Source organism: Penaeus monodon, chromosome 18 (assembly GCF_015228065.2).
Source record: "Penaeus monodon isolate SGIC_2016 chromosome 18, NSTDA_Pmon_1, whole genome shotgun sequence".
NCBI classification, from domain to species: domain Eukaryota; kingdom Metazoa; phylum Arthropoda; class Malacostraca; order Decapoda; family Penaeidae; genus Penaeus; species Penaeus monodon.
The window spans coordinates 20030409-20052227 of NC_051403.1; the positions used below are offsets into that span (position 1 = coordinate 20030409).

The 21819-nt window shown below is 36.7% G+C and overlaps 3 protein-coding genes across 8 annotated transcripts in view; 2 read left to right on the forward strand and 1 right to left on the reverse strand.

Annotated features, from left to right (window-relative positions):
- Positions 1 to 225: 225 nt before the first annotated feature.
- LOC119584318 (39S ribosomal protein L14, mitochondrial-like) lies at positions 226 to 6655 on the forward strand. Of its 3 annotated transcripts, none has more exons than XM_037932869.1 (3): positions 226 to 348; positions 5245 to 5450; positions 6288 to 6655. In XM_037932869.1, the coding sequence occupies exons 2-3, from the start codon at positions 5252 to 5254 to the stop codon at positions 6539 to 6541; spliced, it is 453 nt and encodes a 150-aa protein (XP_037788797.1). In that variant the 5' UTR covers positions 226 to 348; positions 5245 to 5251; the 3' UTR covers positions 6542 to 6655. The 3 variants fall into 3 exon arrangements, with proteins under 3 accessions (XP_037788797.1, XP_037788798.1, XP_037788796.1); XM_037932870.1 differs by having other exon boundaries at positions 260 to 374; XM_037932868.1 differs by lacking the exon at positions 226 to 348 and adding an exon at positions 711 to 784.
- LOC119584316 (atypical kinase COQ8A, mitochondrial-like) overlaps positions 6588 to 21819 on the reverse strand; it is a 20431-nt gene continuing 5199 nt past the window's right edge. Inside the window, exons 2-12 of one of the 2 annotated variants that reach the window (XM_037932863.1) lie at positions 13870 to 14074; positions 12440 to 12539; positions 11468 to 12225; positions 10769 to 11422; positions 10325 to 10550; positions 9942 to 10066; positions 9433 to 9655; positions 8998 to 9158; positions 8417 to 8599; positions 8023 to 8175; positions 6588 to 7891 (exon numbers count right to left, since the gene is read on the reverse strand). In XM_037932863.1, coding sequence (XP_037788791.1) covers positions 7586 to 7891; positions 8023 to 8175; positions 8417 to 8599; positions 8998 to 9158; positions 9433 to 9655; positions 9942 to 10066; positions 10325 to 10550; positions 10769 to 11422; positions 11468 to 12225; positions 12440 to 12539; positions 13870 to 14070 — 3090 coding nt within the window. In that variant the 5' untranslated portion in view covers positions 14071 to 14074 and the 3' untranslated portion in view covers positions 6588 to 7585. Of the gene's footprint in view, positions 7892 to 8022; positions 8176 to 8416; positions 8600 to 8997; positions 9159 to 9432; positions 9656 to 9941; positions 10067 to 10324; positions 10551 to 10768; positions 12226 to 12439; positions 12540 to 13869; positions 14075 to 21819 lie in introns of both variants that reach the window. The other variant, XM_037932862.1, reaches the window with a different exon arrangement.
- Positions 18353 to 21819, forward strand: part of LOC119584317 — a 5230-nt gene continuing 1763 nt past the window's right edge. Inside the window, exons 1-2 of one of the 3 annotated variants that reach the window (XM_037932864.1) lie at positions 18353 to 18498; positions 20817 to 21257. In XM_037932864.1, coding sequence (XP_037788792.1) covers positions 20953 to 21257 — 305 coding nt within the window. In that variant the 5' untranslated portion in view covers positions 18353 to 18498; positions 20817 to 20952. Of the gene's footprint in view, positions 18546 to 20816; positions 21258 to 21819 lie in introns of all 3 variants that reach the window. The other 2 variants (XM_037932865.1, XM_037932866.1) reach the window with 2 other exon arrangements.

The window sequence follows — 21819 nt, forward strand, 5'->3', positions numbered from 1 at the left end:
AAATTAGAACACCTAGGTGGAGTGAAAGGCAAACTCCTTGAATGGATCTCACACACACACACACACACACACACACACACACACACACACACACACACACACACACACACACACACACACACACACACACACACACACACACACACACACACACACACACACACACACACACACACACACACACACACACACACACACACACACACACACACACACACTCTCACACACACACACACATACATACATTATCTAACGGCCTCCAGCCCCGTCCGTCCCAGCCCGTGCGCCGCGGCCGACCCCGAGCACAGGCGCCCACCGGGAAGGCTGACGAAAACAACAGGACTTGGGGTGAGGATTCTTTTGTTTTAATTTTTGTAAGTTATTTGGAGTTTTGGGGAATGTTTCAATTTCTTAAGCAGTGTAGTTTATAGTGGATCAGTTGCTTTTATTGCCGTGTTTATGCAAGGAAGTTCCTTGTAAATAGTTCACGTGGACTTGTTTTTTGAGCAGTATTTGAGAATTTTAGTTGTATGATAAAATAAATGGATTTTGGTTGGGAAGTTGATGGATACAAGAGATTATGATGTAGAGACTTACAAATTGGGAGAATTGTTACCGAGAGCGAGGCATGGTTAGAGGGAAATGGACACTGTCACCTTATAGAGCACAAGAAACCGTCCTAAACAGCACAGGTTCAGCTCCTCCGGCCCCATACTTACCGGGAAATGGCGAGAAAATCCGCTGCTTGTCACCCCCAGAGACCAAGCCCACAACACCCTCACAGGCAGAGAGTTCTCAGTGTTGTTGTTTTGTCTGTGGGTTGGCAAAGAGGTGCTAATAAAGGGGGCACAGGGGGGTTTGTTCCCCCTGTCTCGGAAATAGATAGAAGGCAGTTAACGTTAGGTTTGGATTTTGGGTGTGCACGAGACCCTGGTTTTTGGGACTTCCGTCTCTGGAGGTGCATTGCTTTCAGTAAAAAACTCCACAATTTGTAATGAACAAGCTCAAAAAATTTAATGCATACCATATTTACATAAGGATATTTCTTGTGTATATTAATCCTATTTAATTTACTTTAGTTGTTATTGGCAAATGTGTAAAAGGCACAATGGCTTTTTGATAAGTTTCAGTTTCCCACATTCATGTAGTATAAAGTAGAATTTGTCTAATGGACAAAATGACTAAAAATAAGACACTTTTCTTCTGTGGTATTACCATTGCATTTTGGTATACATTTACAGGAAATTGTAATGGCACTATGATAATCAAGGAGAAAAACTACACTCTTTAATACCTGAAATAATGTGCACAGGCAAAAAAATTATGTCAGAAATTAAGAAAATAGGTTGCAACAAATGCGGCGTGGAGTCCATGACGAACGGGTGGGGGGTCCAGGGCCAGAGCCCCCAAAAGGGAAATACGGCGATCGGATGGGGTTGGGAAGAAAGCTTTCGGGTTATTAAGGTTTTTGGTTTATATTGCCATGTTTGTGGATTTCCCAGGAATGGCTGGGATAATAGGGTGTGAGAGAGAGAGGTGTGGTCACTTCGTAAACTTTACCAATACTTTCATTTATGTAATTTGGAATAAAGAATAACAAGAGATACATGTATATTATGGCATTGCTAATAAAAAAATGGAATAACAATTGAAAGATCGGATGGCTGTGTGAAACAAAAAAATTACTGGCGTTTTTTCTTGTTCCGTTGGCTATGTTCTTTCTAAACCCAGTTTTATTTTGCTCTGATATTAGATGGAGCCATGCAATCAAATTTAATAATAGTTCAACATCAAATACATGCCTTATGCCTTAACCTCCATGCCAAATGGTACTCTGGCAGGAGAGAACTTGGCCTTTTTTCACCGTAATGCATTGTCAGAGAGGTCCACAAACTACATATTGTCAGAATATACGATGGAGGATTTTGGCTTTTGCAGCATACAGAAAGGCACATATGGCATAATCAAACATTTAGGGCATTGTAGTAAGATTTACCTGGTCATTCAGGTAGAAGATTTGGAATACTCTTGGATTAGCAAAGTTTTTGTTATCAATGCAAGGTTATTGTTTCAATATATATATTATATAGAATGTAGGCATATATATTTACATATACACAATATATTTCCTTGGAGATTTTTGTTTTGTCCCAAAAGGTTTTGTATTCACAAGGGAAAATTTGTGCCTAACATCCCATCCTGCAACATATGCAGAAATAATATTTATGGCAAAGAGTGAATGACAAGAAAGAAAAACTCAACAATAGGCAGTGTATAAGGCATGATATGAAGGAGAATCAAACCTAGAAGCTTAGTCTGCCTATTGTCTCTAGATGTTTGACATTGATCCTTAACCCAATGCTGTACTCATTTTAGAATTTTTTGTGAAATGTCTCAGAACATAGATGGCTCTGCAGTGCTTAGCCACAAAGAGTCAATTAGTAGACCTTGTGACCCTACCTGATATCACTTTTCCTGGAATTTGGTGGAAAAACTTTTTTACTAATGCTGGAAAACCATTTTTTTTAACTAATGCTATCAATATCAATGGTGTCATTTTAATTATAGATGTTATTATTACTATAATATAAGAAAACATTAAATATTTTCGAAAATCAGGGAAAGGGCTAAACAGGTGAGATAAGTAGTGCTCATAATTGCCTCATTGGGACAGTACAAGTGGAGCCATCACTGTGTAAAAGCAATTAATAAAGTAAAGTGGGCATGGCATGTACGTATATACCATGCCTCTAGGCTTGTTGTTGAATTTCAAATGGTGACTTGATTGCAAAGGTTTTGTATCAGATATGTGTCATCCAGTGAATTACAATGATGAGCATACCCAAATTCATTCCTTCTGGTGTTGTATAACTGAATGCACATTACTTTTGTTTTTTGTTATTCCTGATAACAGCAACTGTCAGTATGCTTTTGAGTTGCTTATACTAGGGATCACTAGGGAAGTTTGTCCCATACATTAGTGGTCTACTTGCAAGTTGGGAATGTGAACTTTTTTGAAAATCATTCCACGTTATGACATCATTTATGGAGCCTACCAGACAAATATTTAAAAGTAATTTCTATTTACTACTTAATTTTATTTATTTGTGTATTCATTATTTATTATTTATTATTATTTATTTTATTATTTTGTGTGTGTGTGTGGGGGGGGGGGGGTTGGTTTGTGATTTCTCAGGCAAGGATAAGTTTCATGAGAGAGAGCAGATTTCACAGTAAATATTTCAATGCATGTATGTAACTTTTTGTTATTCCTTATAACAGCAACTTTCAGTATGCTGCTGAATACTAGGGATCACTAGGGAAGTTTGTCCCATACATTAGTCATCTACTTGCAACTTGGGAATATAAACTTTTATGAAAATCATTCCACTTTGACATCGTTTATGAAGCCTACTAGATAAATATTTAGTAGTAATTTCTTTTTATTACTTAGTTTCATTTATTTGTGCATTTGTTTTATTTTGTCCTGTTTTGTTTATTTATTTATTTATTTTTTTTTCATTTTTTGTGGTTGGTTTCTGATTTCTCAGGCAAGGATAAATTTCATGAGAGAGCAGATAAACAGAACTAGTTCATAATGTGTCTGTCTTTTCAGTATGCAATTACCAATTTAATTTCACATTGAAATGTAGTATATCTTTTTATTTATAAACACAAAAAATATATACATTACACTAAATCCAGTTATTGCAGAAAATGATGTTTAGTAGCACTGTGTACAATTGTGTACCATAATTCAGAAGGAGTTGGGAGAGTGATGTTAATTCAAGCATCCAGGAAATTGCTTTACAGTCATGTTTGATTTTGATGAGATTTTTTACCAGTTTACTATCATGCTTCATAGAGATTTGAGTACTTGTTTGTGTATTGGTGCCTGTTACTTAGTATGATATTGTCAGAATAGTAACTGTTTTTAATTTTCATATTACACAAGAAGAGATTGGGAAATAAGGGAAGTATATAGTCTTTGTGTTAGAGTCTCTAGTGATCTTCCTATTTATACTTAACCCTTTCCCGACGGGTAGTATTCATAGTGGCCCGGCCCCGCTGCCAGGGGTTTATATCGTCGCCCTAGCATGCGCGACCACTCATGCCAAATACCAGCATCCCATGCCGTTTCTTCGTAATACTATGAAGATATGTTGTATTTTCCGTTTTCATTATTTTCTTAAGTCTCTACTTGCCAAACTTCCTGATAAATCGAGACTGAAGAGTTTTTTTGTTGTTATATAGACTCCATACTTGATCATTATTCAGTCTATAGTCTGAATAAAATAAGCAGTGTACGGCATCATGGAGTTGAAATCGTTGGTTTGTTGCTTTTTTTTTTTTTTTTTTTTTTTTTTTTTTTTTTTTTCCCATAGTAAAACAGTGTTAAAAACGACTTAATCACACTTTCAGTGGCAGAAAAATAATATTTTGCCATGATTGTAACAAAAAATAACTCATGGCATCTCCATACATACACCATGGCATGTACGTACATGCCATGGCAGATAGTCCCGCCATACCATGGTATGTGCATACATGCCACCTGTCAGGAATGGGTTAAAGGAGAAGAAAAGGTGAAAAAAAAAAAAAAACACCTGAAGAGTTAGATGAACTTTTTTCTTTCTTTCTTTCTGTTTACTATCAGAGTCTTAAGAAATTCAACATTTAGCTTTTGAAAAGATAAAGAATAAAAAGGTTTAAAACTTTTCTGTGTGCTCATTTCTAGGCAATGTATTTGATTGTGATCATTTTGGCATTAATAGTATTGCCATGTACTTCTTCCAGTGAATTTAAGAAGTGTGGCATTAACTCTTCGAGAACAATATATGGCCATTACTGTAATTAGGTATATCCATACTAACAATGGATCATAACAGAAGTAATTTTACTATTATTGTTTTCCACCTGTTTGTTAGTGATTTGAGGATGCTGTATTTTACTAATATATGATAAGCTTTACATGGCATTGTTGTATTCAGGGGTGTGTGGGACATGGCAAACGACAAGAGTTGCTTTACTTGCAAATTCTTTAATTTAAGATCTTGTATGTACTCACAAAGCTCTGAATTTTCTTAAACATAAGAGGATAACTGTTAACACAATAACAAAATTGAACAAGGGCTAGATGATATGAAACTTTTGAGAAGTCATTGATTTGCAAGAAACACTTTTTATTGTCAATTTTTTCTTTCCTTCTTTATCTTCTTAATAAAGCCAAACCTTATTTTCCAGATTGAGGATGAATGTGCCTTTGAGAAAATTTCTGGGGCAGTGCTCCCAGGCAGCTGGTCTCCACACCTCAGCACCATTAGAACACATTCAGAAGATGACGAGATTACGTGTTGTTGACAACAGTAAGCTAGGGAAGGCTGCCATGCTGGAAGGTCGACCCCCCAGGTGTATTCATGTATATAACAAAACGGGAATTGGACATACAGGTATGTGGCTGTTCAGATAGAAATATGTATTTAAATTTTACCATATTAGTTTCAAGTTTACTAGTTTATTACAATCTAACGTTTCAGATAAGATATGACGTTAGAATATCAATTATAAGTCAAAATAAAATGTGCCTGTACTAGTTATATTTAAGCATGTATCTCCCCACCCCAAGAAAAATATGAAAGGTATTTTTGAAGCAATTTAAAAAAATTAAAGTTAGACTTTTACTATACAACAGATGTACACAAATGTAAAATTGTGTACTGCTTCATATTTTACTGACTTAATTTTGATAAAGGTTGGTATGAGTACCCAAGATAGTAATTCTTTACCCACATGAAGCATATTTGTTCAGTCCTTTATTTAAGCACTAGACAAAATTTTGATTTTCCCCTTTATTTTTCATCATATAATAGAAAATGAATTGAGTCTATCACAAGCTACCACCTTCTTTACCATCAAGGGAAGTATGGTCGCCTGCTAGGCTCTTATGTGTGTAATTTTGTTTCAAACTTTGTTTAAACTAAAGAAAGCTCAATTTATTCCAACAGTATGTAAAAGTACATATGAATTTTAGTGTCCACATGTAAGGTCTAGTGAACCAAAAGCTCATTATTTGAAGATTTAAATTGGGCAATATAATATCAGTATCGATACATATAATTTGATAATACATATAATTTGATAGAGATATAAACTCAAAACATGGCAGACTACTGATTTTGTTTTGTTGATACCTCTGTATTTGTGTATCACTGTAGCCCCAAGTATTTGTGTTTGATAAAAGTTTGATGCTGGCATGCATCCCTAATTGGTTCTGTTTTCCTTTGCAGGAGACAAAGTACTCGTTGCCATCAAGGGACAGAAAAAACGAGGCATTCTTGTTGGCTGTCACCAGAATCAGAAGCCTTTGATGCCCAAGTTTGACACAAATAACCTGGTCTTAATTGAAGACAATGGCATGCCACTTGGAAATAGAATTCATGTCCCAATTCCAACAATGCTCCGCAAAAAGCTCACTGATATGTCTCGGCCCAAGGGTGCTGATTATACAAAAATTCTAGCAATAGCTACTCGCTTCATATGATTTATTTATATATATCTGCTTCTTTTGTATAATGAGTAAAATTCAGTTCAGATAGTCTGTTTATTACAAAAATTCTCTATGTACATATGTAATTTACATAAAATTCCTTTACAATATTTTGTCTTATTAAACATTTTTCAAAATTAACATATGAAAATCATACAAAAACCCTCTCAATCAAGGTACCGTACATGGACATGAGGATACTTTTACACGTCATGAAACATTAAATAAACAATTGTTCACAACCACACTCCAATGACAGCATTGAACAGCATAACTTGTACAGTTTAACTGTACAAAGGCTTTCTCAAAGCTAAAATAATGATGATGATGATGATGATAATGATTATCAATATTTTGGGTTTGGGGAACATAGTTCTTATGACTTCTGTTACATACAGATTGTGTAATGTGGTGCTTTTAATCATCCTTTGTGCAAGGAATAGTCAGGGCTGTTATCAACTGCCACTGGAGGCTCTGACCTCAGGTCAGCATGATTGCCAACATATAATACAAAAAAAAAAAAAAAAAAAAAATACACAATTCATTCCAGAGCCAGCACCTACAGGAAACCTACAAATTGTTTTGTTGGTATCTTGGTAATAGTAATTGGCCTTGGTTAGTCATTAGTAAAATAGACTAGTGAAATATTTAAAATTATTACCTGACAAAATATACTTCCAGTTTCTTAATATTGTATTTAAAAAAAGAAAATCACAGGTATTAGCAAAATAAATATATCTACATACCATGGGGCTATATGAAATAAATGGTACAATATGTAACATTCATACATTTCTTTCACTTTCTTTGTTATCAGCAAACCTCATTACTATAACAAATACACTGAATTTTAAGGTGTGACATTCAGGTGAATTATAATTTAAAAAAATGAATTAAAATTTATAGATACTTTACATATCCTCAAGAGTCAATGTATAAAGAGGTTCTGTTTTGCTCTTTTCATTTTAAATAATCCCATAGTATGGTAAAGTTTGAGGCTCTAAAAAAAAAAAATTAAGTCAACTAACAGTTAGGTAATTACAATCTCCCTGCGTGAAAATCCTGCCAAGTTCCTCCATACTTGTACCCATCAAATGCCTCCTCAAACAGTGGCTTACAATTTACCTGGCCATTCAATCTGGCACACAACAAAAATACCCCTGACATCTTGCGGTGTAAGGAGTAGGATTCCTCGGGGGGAGCGCACATGCGGTGGGAAAGCATGACTGGGACAAGGTGTTGGATTCTGTAGGTGGTGTCCTGAGCTCCAAAGTGGAATAACTTGTCCTCCTGGAAAGCTTCGCCTAAGATCATCACAGCATCTATGTGTGCATCTATCATGACCTGTGGGAGAATATATGTTAAAAAGATTATGTAACTGGTACATAAAACAAGTCAATGACATGAAAGTATTCTAAAATGCTACAGAAATTTGATGTACATTTAAAACATCAAGGAAATGCATTTTTACTTGCCTTTGCTTCATGGCCTGTCAAGAATCCAAGCTGTTTGGAATACTCATATATTTTTTCTCTGTTACATGTTGCTGCACCATGGATAATCTGGATGTACTTGTCAACAAATGATTTCTCATAGGATCTACATGCCCCAAAGTCCAATAGAGCAAGCTGGTAATTGAAAATAATAAATCATTATTAGAATTCATTATGCATCAATTGTAATGCAATAAAGTGTCATCAAAGAGAATGTTTAAAAGTTTATTAAAGTCATATATCAGAATATTTGTAATGTAACAAACAGTCCAAAATAATGAGTTTTGAATGAAATAATGAACATAGAGCTCATCATGAAGATAAACAAATTTTTAAAAAATCATAAAGTTGCAATATTTTGAAGCAATAATGTTACCTGTTCAGTGTCTGCATTATAGAAGAAGTTTGACCAATTGGGATCTGTTTGCATGAAGCCAAATTTGAATAATTCCAAGAGGCAGAGACGTAGAATCTTTTCGCAAATATAATTTCTAGTTTCCTGGTCCATTTCAATACATTTATCTACTGGTACACCATCAATTAACTCTGAACTAAATACCTGCAGGGAAAAAAAAATTATTCCTGATTAGTAATGTTTTTTACAAGAGCTTGTGAAGTTGACCTAGATTGTGAAAATAAGAACTACTCAGGGGATGATGAAAGGAGAAAATTACAAATAATTTACTTGCCCATATTACAACTCAAAATTAACTCAATTTGTTAGTTTTTTTTGACTAAAAATGTTTACTACTGTAATAAGATTTGGTAAAAGTGGATATGTTGCAATAGTAGTGGTTCACAATGCATTTACTAAAAAAAAATTAATTTAAAAAAAATAATGGAGGAAAGAATTATCAGGTGTGGTTCAGCACATAACCTTTCATTGGAACTATTACAGATTAAAATTGGTCATATTGGCAATATGAATATGAAATGTATGAAGAACCCTGAACCTACTTGTTTTGTACACAGCTGACTAATGACTTCAGGGACATAATACTCTGGATATGGTTTAACAAGCTCCCTAAATCTTGCAGTACACTCAGCTTCTCGTATGTAGTCGCACTCCCAGTTCAATTCCTTTTTGGCCACTTCAATGACAGAATCAACATACAGACCTGATGAAGAAAAATGTCAATACCACTGTAAAAATTAACAAATACAAGATATATAATATATAAATAAAAATTACTTTGATTTATATACATTATACATCTTTTACTGTGTGGTCTTCAGAGTCACTTGACAACATTTACATGTAAGATGCCTTGACCATCACAAAATAAATTGTTTTCTGAAACTTATTTATAGTCATTTAACATATACCAAGGGATGACTAGATATTTTAATTGTGCACTTTTTGGATTTTTAAGAACCATCCATGGTTGTCACCTTCTGGGAGAATGTTTGCAATCTTAAGTGTTCCTATGAGGTTGTTGATATCACTGTCTATGCCTTCTGCTACTCCTGGGTACTGAATTTTCATGGCAACAGACCGACCATCTGGAAGAGTTGCCAGATGTACCTGGCCAATGGATGCTGCGGCAAAAGGACGTTCATCAAATGCTGTTACTAATGATCGCCAGTCTGGCCCAAACTGGTCCACAAGGGCATTCTGGGGAAAGAAAATTTCATTTTATTAATACACCACAAGTAATTACAGAAATAAGGGGGGGAAAAAAAAAAAAAATGTAAATCCAGATTTCAGCATGATAATACTAACACAGTATATATAACTATACACTGCGTTTATTTACACAACCAGGCCACTACAAAGTGATGAAAAACTAAGAAAACTATACACTCCAAAGAAAAGAAAATTATACCTATTTGCAATCTAGTTCACATACAAATCTGCACTCCACAGTCATTATTACACATCTACAATCCATTCAACTTGCCTCTAACTGCCAGGTAGGCATGAAGTCTGCAGACTGTCGCACTCGCTCAAATATCTTCTGGAGCTGGGGGTTGATGAGGGCATTGTCTTGGATACTAAGCATCTGACCAAGTTTCAGGGCAGCTCCTGCAAAGGGTGTGGTTACTTATCAGATACAAAATACCAGTATATCCATTTAGAGTAGATATATTCACAAACAAGTGATATGAATACCAGTCTTTTCCCCACATTTGAGGTAAGTCATACCTTCTCAGCACTTTCCAAAGCATGATTAAATTTTAACTCCAGTGGCATCCATATTGGCATATTATGTATTTCACTTTTTACTTTTAAAAATAAACTAGGATAATAATAATTTATCTTATAAATAACTCCTCAACATACCTCTAACTCTACAGAGAGTATCGACAATTCTCTTTGCATTGGCTTCAGTTAAAAATGGTGAAGCATCGAGAAGGGATCCACTGCCTTTCCCCTCGTTCATGCCCAAGGACCTGCGGGTCAATTCTGCCAAAGTTCCTGCCCCCAGGCCTGCAGCAAGGCCACCAAAGCTCATTAGTCGTCCAATGCGGGAGTGAGGAACCTTGCGTGCCTGAGCATTGGATGCCAGCTGGGGAGGAATATCATGGTGCTGATGAGTAAGCTTTCAAACTAGTTCTCATAAAAATGTAGTGTTTGCCTTAACATCAAAAGCACCAATTATTGTTTAATATTTATGATAATGAATCAACAGAAAGCACACCTAAGGATTAAATGAATGTCAAATAAGAGCAAATATGTTCTGAAAAAAAATATTAACAAACTGTGATCAAATCTGCATATACTTACTGTTGACTTGGGTTTGTCTTTAGCTAAAGGTTTTCTTCCCAGAAGCTTTGGCTTTGGTGCTGCTGGCTTGGGTTTTTCTTCTAAAGCCACAGACTGAGTGGCAACTGCAGATGCAGCTACTGTTGCAGCTGCTGCTGCTGTTGATGCAGCAGCCATACTAGCTGAAGCAACAGCTGCTCCTGAAATACTAGCTGCAGCTGCAGGTCCAGACCCAACAGCACTGGGTACTATGAAATCTTCCACTGTTGAAGATGTGTCAACATTTGTGCCACTGGATTCTGGAGATGCTTTAATAACAACCTTTTCTGCTTCATCTTTGCTAATGGCTGGCTTTGCCTGAAGCTCAACATCAAAATCATGAACAGTAGAGGTATTAGCTTCTTCAAGACTAATGGTCTTGGCTACCTGGGCTAAAGTGCTGTCCAGTTCCTTCTCTACTTCTTTCTTTACTGATGCTGTTTCCTCTGATGGGCTGAGTGCTTCATCCATACCTTCTGAAGTTGTTGGTTTTGCCAATACTTCTTCTTTGAGGCCTGTATGCTCAATAACAACTTCCTGTACTACTTCTTCCTTAACAACTGCGTGTTCAGGTATAACTTCCTGCTTTACTTCTTCTTTGAGATTCTTGACAGCTGCCTGTTCAGGTACAACTTCCTTGACAGCTGTCTGATCAGGTATAACTTCCAGCTTTATTTCTTCCTTGACAGCTGTCTGATCAGGTATAACTTCCGGCTTTATTTTTTCCTCTACAGCTGTCTGATCAGGTATAACTTCCAGATTTATTTCTTCCTTGACAGCTGTCTGATCAGGTATAACTTCCGGCTTTATTTCTTCCTTGACAGCTGTCTGATCAGGTATAACTTCCAGCTTTATTTCTTCCTTGACAGCTGTCTGATCAGGTATAACTTCCAGCTTTATTTCTTCCTTGACAGCTGTTTGTTCTGGTATAACTTCCTGTATTAGTTCTTCCTTGACAACTGTTTGTTCAGTTGCAACTTCTTGTAGCACCGAGTCTTGAACACCTGTTTGTTCATTTATAATGTCCTGTAATACTTGTTCCATGGGTCTGGAATCCCCCTGTATGTCACTCAACATTTTCATATTTTGTCCGAAGGAAGCCCCTTGCAGCTCATCTAGCTTTTCCTGCAGAGCGTGGAGTTGCTCGTCTGTAATCTCCTTCTCCTCTACTTTAGACACATCGAGTAGGGGCTCAAATTCTTCCATCCTACTCTGAATGCTACTTCTGGCCTCTTTTGCATTTTCCATTACTGAATCTTTGATGTTCCTTGCACCCACAATGGCCTCTTTCATCTGCTTGTCTACAGTTGCGTGTTCTAGAATTTTGTGCTCCTCGTGGCCCATCCAAGCTTCCTGCATCATGATCTCCTCAATGTTCAGCTCCTGCACTTCTGGATCATACATCGGGTCAATTGCAGTTTCCACTTGACTTGATAAGTCTGTAAATAACAGTAAATTTCAAAATGGTTACTGACACTGCTTACACATTTCTTGTTAAAGACTCCATTAACCATTCAGGATTTAGATCCTGTAGTTTATTACTAAATATTCCAAGAAATGAGATTCAAGTTCTGCCTATGTATAAACAGTGAACACCTTGAACACTTCTAGCACTATATTATAAATGAATTCATGATCATGTGCCAACCCTACCTGCTGTAGCTGAAACTGTACCACTCCTGTAAGCTCTGATGCCTTCTCCCACCATTGAGATGCGGGCAAGGGCCTCTGACACACCCTTTGATGCTTCAGTCTGAAAATGGTGGAAAAATAATACATGAATTTAAACAATACACTTCTGCAGCTAAGGAAAAAAGGAGAAAACACAAAGAGAGAAGGAAATTTATATAAATGTAAGTCAGTTTTTTAAAATGTAATCCATGCAAAAATTAACACCTCATTAAAAAGCAATGATAATTATATTCTTACGATTATTTGTTCTGATGGACACAAAACAAATTGTCCAAATAAGGACACATTCAAATAAGAAATGCTCTGGACTTAAAAACAGACAGAAAGAAAAAGAAGTTATAACAAGGATGTGGTATTTATATTCTTTGTTTATATATACTCTTAATCTATGATTTGGAACAAAACTCCCTGAAAATTCTATCTACATATGTACCACAAATTACAAGCCTCATCTGTAGACCAGAGTGAGAGGTATCAGTTTTCTATTTTAAGCAAGGCCTTGCCCCTCCTAGCACACTTTAACCCAAAAGGAGCAAACAAACATTCTAAACTGAAAAAAAAAATAAATAAATAAATAACAGTTTTTACTTACCAACCCATCTTCTAATTCTCCCTCAACCCAATCAGTCACAAGACTATTACCCATTGTCTCTTCTACGAAATTTCAGTGAGATAAAATATTAAAATTAAAGATCCCACAAAAAATATCAAGTACATTGACCACCAGCAAAATATCTATGTAAAATATCTGACATCTAAACTGCACATTTTCCTGTCACAAACACAAGGAACAGCTTAAAATCACTGAGTGTCTGAGTGAGTATAGGGACAAAAGCAACTGGGAGGTTTAGCTATGACAGCATCATAACTTTTGGCAACAGCTTCAGGAGGTGGCTTGCCAAGACTGCACAAGTTATAAAAGACTGCATGCTGAGCTAATGGGATAACTGAATGGAAACAGACATTTTGCATCTAATTACAGTAGTAATTTCAAAAATGTCCTCCTCTTTGTAGATTAAGTAACAGTATCACCATAACCATCCTATTAATTTGGCCTGTATCATCCTTGGATGTTTTCTTCTCTTTTACTCTTTCTTACTCTTTTTCTCCTATCCCTGTTATTACAGTTACCACTTTTACTCCCTACAGTCTCTTCCCTACCCCTCCCTTCCTCTCCCTCTCTTCTACCTCCACGCTTACCCCTCCTCCTCCTCCTATATCTACACTCCCACCCCTCCTTCCTCCTTGTCCTCTTCCAACTCCCATCCCTCTCTCCCCTCTCCCCTCTCCTTCTCTTCCTCCCCTCCCTCCTCATTTTTCTCCACCTCAATTCCCACCCTCTTCCAACTCCTCCATTTCTTCCAGAACCCAAATTCCTGTACAATAATTACCTGAACAACTTGTGGCTGCTGAACCGCCTTAGAGATAGCTTCCTGGAGGTTGGCCGATCCCTGCATGATCAGAGGTCGTAAGGAGGAGGTAGCCCATGCCTTGGTGATCTCTTGTGACCTCACATCGACCACTGCCGAGCCGACACGGGACAACCCACGCAACACTGACACGAGGTCGCTCCCCCGCGGTGGCCTGGCCATTGTGCTGGAATGGGGTGAGAGGAAATAGTCCGTTCAGTGCTCAAATACATAGCACCTTTAAGAAGACAAACTACTATAATGATAGTAGTGTCTACAAATAATGTAATAGAAGATAATAGTTATGTAATTTGAGATACTGTGGTAACATGCAACTCAAAAGCAATGATGACTACAGTGATGATGTGATAAAAGTTAACAATGATTATTCTTATTCTATTACTATTGTTATCTGTAGATGTAATTATCATAAAAATTAATAACATTATTATGATTACAACTTTATCATTACCATTCTTACTGCTCAATGGTTATGTCAGAGATCATTCTTGAGTTTAATAATAATACAGTAATGACTGAAAAAACATTTACACAAGAAATTATGACTAAACTGAAAACAATAATATTAATACTGATGATGAAAATAATGACAAAGATGATAACTGAACTAACAGAATAAAAAAAGATAATGATATAATAATCAGATGATATTAATAAAAACAAAAAATAATACCAGTAATTGTTAAACCAACCTCAATATAACAATAAAAATAGTATTAATAATAATTATTACTTTTACTATTATGAACAACAACAACAAGAACAACATTAAAGTATCATATTATCAATAATAACAAAGTATTTGCAGCAAAAGTGACGATTAGAATAATGATAATATGAATAAATAAATTTAGCACAATGATCTATTTAAATATCATCAAAATAAGACTAACATTAATGATGTTCTTTTAATCATTAATGAAGTTGATGATAATAATAATGGATATCAATAATAATGATGATAATGATAATAATAATAATAATAATAATAATAATAATAATAATAACAAATAAATAAATAAATAAATAAATAGTAATGATGATAGTAAAAGTTCCAGCAGCAGAAGCAATAATAATAACAAAAGCAACAATATTATTTGAAAACACACAAAAAATATAATAATAACAACATTAATAGTACTACTACTAGCAAAAGAATAATAGTACTACTACTACTACTGGCAATAATATAATAATAATAAAAATAACAATAACGATAAAAATAGTAACACTAACAGTAACAGTAATAGTACCCCCTCCCCCCCAATCCCTTGTTGGCTGTTGTCATGGGGTGACTTAGGGGACAGGGACGAGGCCGAATGTAGGGGATCGCGCCTGCCTTAGTCCTCGGCCCTCGCCTTAACTAATTTTGCATTTTTTTTTTTTACTTCTTCTCCTCCTTTACTGTTCTTGCTTTTCTTCATCCCCTTCTGTTCACTTATCCCAATTATTAACTAATTTTTACCCTTTTAGCCACAAGACCTTACCATAGTGCTATGTGACCTTTGATGTCTGGCAATTTTATTTGTTTCACTCTTTAATAAACAATAATCATAAACAAAATAGTGACTCTAATTAGTGTCAGTAATGAAAATAATAATAACAATAATAGCAACCAACAGCAACACTTATAACTACAGTGACATAAATATCATTATGGAGTTCTTAATAATAACATTAAATAGTATAATCAACACAATATTCCTTAAATATCCAGAAACCATATCTTGGTCAGGGTGGAAGGTTACCATACAAAAGTTACAAGTAAACATAAAAAAAAAATTCAGTTATGGTGAAGGCAAAATGAGAAGACGGTCATATGCCTACCCTCTTCTCCCTCCCGTCTAACACAGTCCCTCCTTCCCCCTTTCGTAAAATCTTCGCTTTGAGATAACTTAAAATGTGATAGTGATGCTAATAGCTACATCATAATCATACTACTCAATGCGCATGTCTTAAAAACATGTTTATCTACTAAAAAGAAGCAAAAAAATGCATTATAGTATTCCTCATTTCCACAGACAGTGTGACTCCGGCCCTATTTATGGAGAAAGACACATGTATTAACAAACTGCAAGAAAATGGGAAGTTCAAATTTTGATGCTACACTGTTTGATGCATTATTCAGTAACGATTGTGATGCAAATGTATTTGCGCGTATGTGTATATGTATGCATGTATGTGTGTGTGTGTGTGTGTGTGTGTGTGTGTGTGTGTGTGTGTGTGTGTGTGTGTGTGTGTGTGTGTGTGTGTGTGTGTGCGTGTGCGTGTGCGTGTGCGTGTGCGTGTGCGTGTGCGTGCGTGTGTGTGTGTGTGTGTGTGTGTGTGTGTGTGTGTGATACAGGGAAGTATGTCGAGAACCTTCATATTTTGCTTAGAGATTGTGTTTGTATGGTGACAAGAATACTATGAAAATTGATTTTAAGTTCTACATACTAATTTTTCTTACTGTGTATGCATAATGGAATGTGAAGGCGTAAGTTCATATATAATTTAATGTAATCAATATCAGAAAAAAAAAAATGGCATTTTCAAAACATTAAAAGGAGTGTAAAACTCGAAACCGGTGTCGATAGGCGAATGAAAAAGTATGATGGGAGGCGATGAGTGCCGGCACATTTTCAATTGATTTCGATAATTATCCGTAATTTGTAATTTCAAGATGCTAATAACTAACAACTTGTATCTATAATCATTCGTAATGCAATATCAAATAAAAAAGCTATTAACTATTAAATACGGTTCACAACTTGATTACAATTCCTAGGATTTGGAGGTGGAGTCGAACTTTTGGCACAGCATAATAACAGAGGCAGCGTGACTATTGCGACAGCCATGGGAAAGTGTCTCGAGCGAGGACTAGCGACACTTTACAATGTCGTGAGACAGTTCTTTGTCAGGGGGAATGTGGGCTAATATGTACACCTATCACACACGCTCAAAAGAACAACAAAGAAGAAAATGGAAACGTAAGGAACGGGACCCAGAGCCTACGGGCAAGAACACAGTTTTGTGAAAACGTTAAACATATAGACAAGGCCTTTCTGCCTCTCCTACCCCTTCCCTCCTTCTTTCTCTCCTTCCTTCCCTCTTTCTCTCTTCTCTCCCTTCTTCCTTCGCTCACTTCTCCTCCCTTCCATCTCTCTCTTCTCTCTTCCTACTACTCTCTCCTCCCTCTTCTACTCTCTTCCTTCCTTCTCTCTTACTCCTTCCATCTCTCTCCTCTCCCTCCTTCCTTCTCCTCCTCCATTCTCTCGAGAACCACTGTCAACTACGTGGCTCCTCTCATGCCCTCGGGGGATCCGGGGGTCGGGTCAGGGAAGGGAAAAGGGGGGATATGTAACGTCACCATAACAAATATATATATAATCATTGGCTTCCTTATCTTTTATCTCCTTTTAACGCCTTCTTAAAAGTCTAATCCATGTTACGTAATAAGAGATAGAAAATTCGAGGACGTTTGGCAACATATATAATAAAACTGACAATCAAACCAAAATATCTACTGAAGTGTTCAATAACTAATTATACAACGAAACTAAATGACCAATATATATATATATATATATATATATATATATATATATATATATATATATATATATATATACATATGTCAGTTTTGGCTTCATTATTCGTTTTTCTTCCCAGTAATGACCAAACAAATACAAGTTGAAATAAAAATAAAACCTATTTTCGGCGGGTTAAGGAAAACCGTGAAACATATTTACCTTCCTCCTTCTGACGCGACATAATATATCGCTTCTTAAAATACAATGGGAAAAGTTCATTTGTATTTCATAATGACATAATTAGATGTGATTAAGAAAAAATAAAATAAAATAAATGAATGTCTGATCGATCAATTTAAATATGCAGAAAAGTATTCAATTCCGGTTAATTAATTTTCATTTTCATTTGTAACAGCTACTGGCGCGCTTAGTAACAACAGCACACTGCTTTCATACAAGATAGTCTAAAGATACGTATGTTTATGTTACTCTGTCAGTATTAAGAAAAGAAGTTTTTGTATCTATATTTACGTACATCTTGTACATAATGAGCAGAAAACGGTAATCCAACATGGCTGTTATCCATCAATTTCTGCATTTCAATTTCAATTTCATACCATTAGAAGAAAAAACAACCAACAATTGCTTTCATAATCACTTATGTAAAAATAAAGAAAAAAACATAAGCGACTTGCTAATCCACAGTATGAATGAATGAGCATTTTATTTAACCCATTTCAGTTTTTTATCTATTTTTTAAATTATTACTTTTGTTGTTTACCGTTAATTTAGCGTGCGTACTACGTGCGTCAACAGACGACGAGGACCCAACCCAAGTACACGAAGGCCTTTGTTAAGCAAAGGGCACTGGGAAGAAAGAGGAGAAGGAGAAGGAGAGGAAGGGGGAACAGCAGCAGCAGGAGAACAGGGCAGCACGTACCAAGCGGAGACGGGGTATAGCGTGCCACGTTTTACCTCCCTCCTCCTGAGCCAGTCTTCCTCATTGAGTGTGGCGGACTACACCTGCCTCGCTCACCTACTCTCGCTCGCCGTCTCTTGACAAATCGGACTGACAAGAGTAAACAGGCGTTTGTTTCGATACCTTGTGATCTGTGATTATTTTTTGTATGTCTTTAGCTAGAAGTGTTTTGATTATTATGAAACATGCTATATAATGAACTTTTAAAATAAATAATGTAGTTAGCAGCATTTCGTATCTAACATGTAAAATAAGTACTGTTTAACATATAAAAGAATTCTGGAAAGCGGCTTGGAAAACTGTGAAGGGAAAATTTAATAATATTACACCTATGAGCAGTTACAATCAGACGTTCTATGTGCCTGAAAGTAACTGTACTAAAGAACCTTAGATGTGTGTGGGTGCATTTGCGTTCATGTATGTATCTCTCCACAAAGTGTACAAGAACAAACGATCTAGTCCGAGGCAAGTGAGATTCCACTCGTTGGAAAGTGAACAGATGAACAGGAAGAAGAAAAAAGTTGAACAGAGAAAATGCCACGGCAAGGTCGATCACACACACACACACATACACACACACACACACACACACTCAAGAACTCTCTCTCCACATATACACAAATAAACTTACACAAAATCACATCTACAAACTTATTAATAAGGCTAAGATGAACCGTATTCATGTTGACAAATGCATAAAAGGCATGAATGAGAATGAATATCTTCACAATACAAGAGATGTATTTGGTCGGTTTCGATTATATCTTTCTGACGAAGAAATAATCGAAACCGGTTAAATACATCTCTTGTATTGTGAAGATATTCATTCTCATTCATACTTCTTATACAAGGCTAAGTAAATAGGCGGAATATAACCTTTTTCGGGGTTACAATAACAATGTAATATTTACGTATTAGAAAATCTTCGCGTATCTTATCAACTAAGCTTAATGAACTAAAAAGATAAGATACCTTATAATCAAAATAATCAATCATGACGATTAGATCAATATCCTAGCAAGTACAGTTGCTAAACGTCATATTAATGCCATGATAATTTAACAGCAACTGGCAAATCCCAACAGCTGACCCCATGCTCTAACCACCTGGCCTCGATTACGTAATTTAGGACCGCAAACGTTATCAATATTAAACAAATCTGGTACACTGTCATGCCAGACGCTGGGTATAAGTATGATTGATATATTGATATCTGATCGCTGGTGAACAATGAAAAAGAAAAGAAAAGAAAAAAAAAATGCTGTGGCTTATGCTTCACCAGGCGTATCAGTTGTTGGCCTGTGTGAAAACGCGTGTTTTCTTTGGGGACAAACGACTGCAACATGAAGGTCCATAATCATTACTCAGCCGTTGATACACTTCATTTTTCCACCCGTATCGAGGAAACAACAATCTAAGTTTAGCAAAGCTCAAGCACAACGGGACAAATTCCCACGAAGGACAGGTGTGTATGCGTGTGGGGGCGGGCGGCCTCCGAACGGCGACAGCACCAGCAGAAGCAGCTGCCCTTCGCACAACACGCTTAACCTGTCCTCCGTCGCCGCCTACGTTGTTAATCGACACCTTTGTCTGCTGTTGCTATATAATCATGAAATGCAGGTTTTCAGTTATTCTTAAAGGGCAAAATACTTATGTATTATTTTTTATTACCTAATTCCCTTTTATCTCTTTCTTTTCTCGGTTTATATCACCTCAAGTCCTTTCCTCTTCTTTTCACTTACTTCAACTACTCTGATCTTTCTCGTAATCAAATGAGCAAATTATCTGACACTTCGATGACTACCTTCCGATATCAAATATTGGAGAGAGAGAGAGAGAGAGAGAGAGAGAAGAGAGAGAGAGAGAGAGAGAGAGAGAGAGAGAGAGAGAGAGAGAGAGAGAGAGAGAGAATTCTTAGTCATACTAACCAGGATCATGAAGGGAGGCATAGCACTATAAATGTCATTAATCTATACCATGTATGTCACATATAACAATAAAGCCAATCTGATCAGATAATTCCTCCACACTTGTTCTTGTACTGTACGCGATAAAATCAAACTAGGTAAAGTCTTCCTCGCTTTAACACAGGGAGAATCAATGAGTTTTTTTTCGCACGGCAAAAAGTCCGTTCTTTCAGGCCTCATTTTGATTGTACTTTCTTTCTCGACATCTGTTAATTCTTCGCTTTACAGATACACTTCTTTCTTCCTTTGTTCCTTTCTATCTCTCTCTCTCTCTCTCTCTCTAAAGACGACTGGGTATGGATAAAGATACATTTCCATCTCAAATTCCGTAAACTTAAATAAGTTTACAGCAGAAATCAGGATGCAACAAATATGATAACAATACAGAAAATGATATTGGAGGCAATAATAATAATAATAATGAAAATTATAACTGTTCCTTATCGACAGGTTTCCGATCGCTTGCATCAACTGACCCGTTTCCCGCAAAAGTGAAGTCACACCATGTAGAAACCGAAGGGGAGGCGCTTCCAGCAAGTCGCGAAGGCCTACCTCCCTGCCGCCTCCTGACCCGCGCACTCGGAGGATGCTTCACGCGGCGCGGCATACGGTGACGAGGGCGCGGGCGCGGGTGTGCGCACGGCCGCAGGTGTGGTACGGTGGCCACAGGGTCTGGTACGGACTCCTCTTCTTATGGCTCGTGGTAGCCGTGAACGTGACAGTACTCAACCGCTCTCGCGCCGTCCACCCGGCTCTCACCCGCGCCTGCTACGCCCAAAGCGACAAGGGAGCCCATCCGCGGAACACCTGCTGCCGCATGCTCAACTACACAAGGGGCGACGTGACCGCCTGCGTCAGGAATGCCGCCACCGCTTTTTCGCTCACGCAAAGGTAACATGTGCGCTTCAGGAACCCCACGGTTACGTTCATATTCGAAAAAGAATACATGTTGATTATGTTCCGATAGCCTTGTTCATATAGGAAGCAAAGCAAGGAAAAAATATGGTCTGCAGGGGGGTAGGGAGAACTGCCCCCTTATTTTTATTTTTTATTATCTTTTTTATCCTTGAATTTGTAACTAAAATACTGATCGCCAGTACACCCACCTATAACTATTAAAATCACTTCAATAAGCAACCGATTTGCTAATCGAATTATGACTCCCAGCTATACAATATAATAATCGTTCCTAATATATCCAAAGTTTATATTTTCAATTCATGCCCAATGTCAAAACGTTTCCTCGGCCCCCATACAAAATTCCAGTTCCGCCAGTCATGATAATGATGACTGATGATGATGAGATGGATAAGACACACACCCACACACACACCCACACACACACACACCCACCACACACACACACACACACACACACACACACACACACACACACACACACACAAAAAAAAAAAAAAAAAAAAAAAAAAAAACGAAGTTACCTCGATTTCAA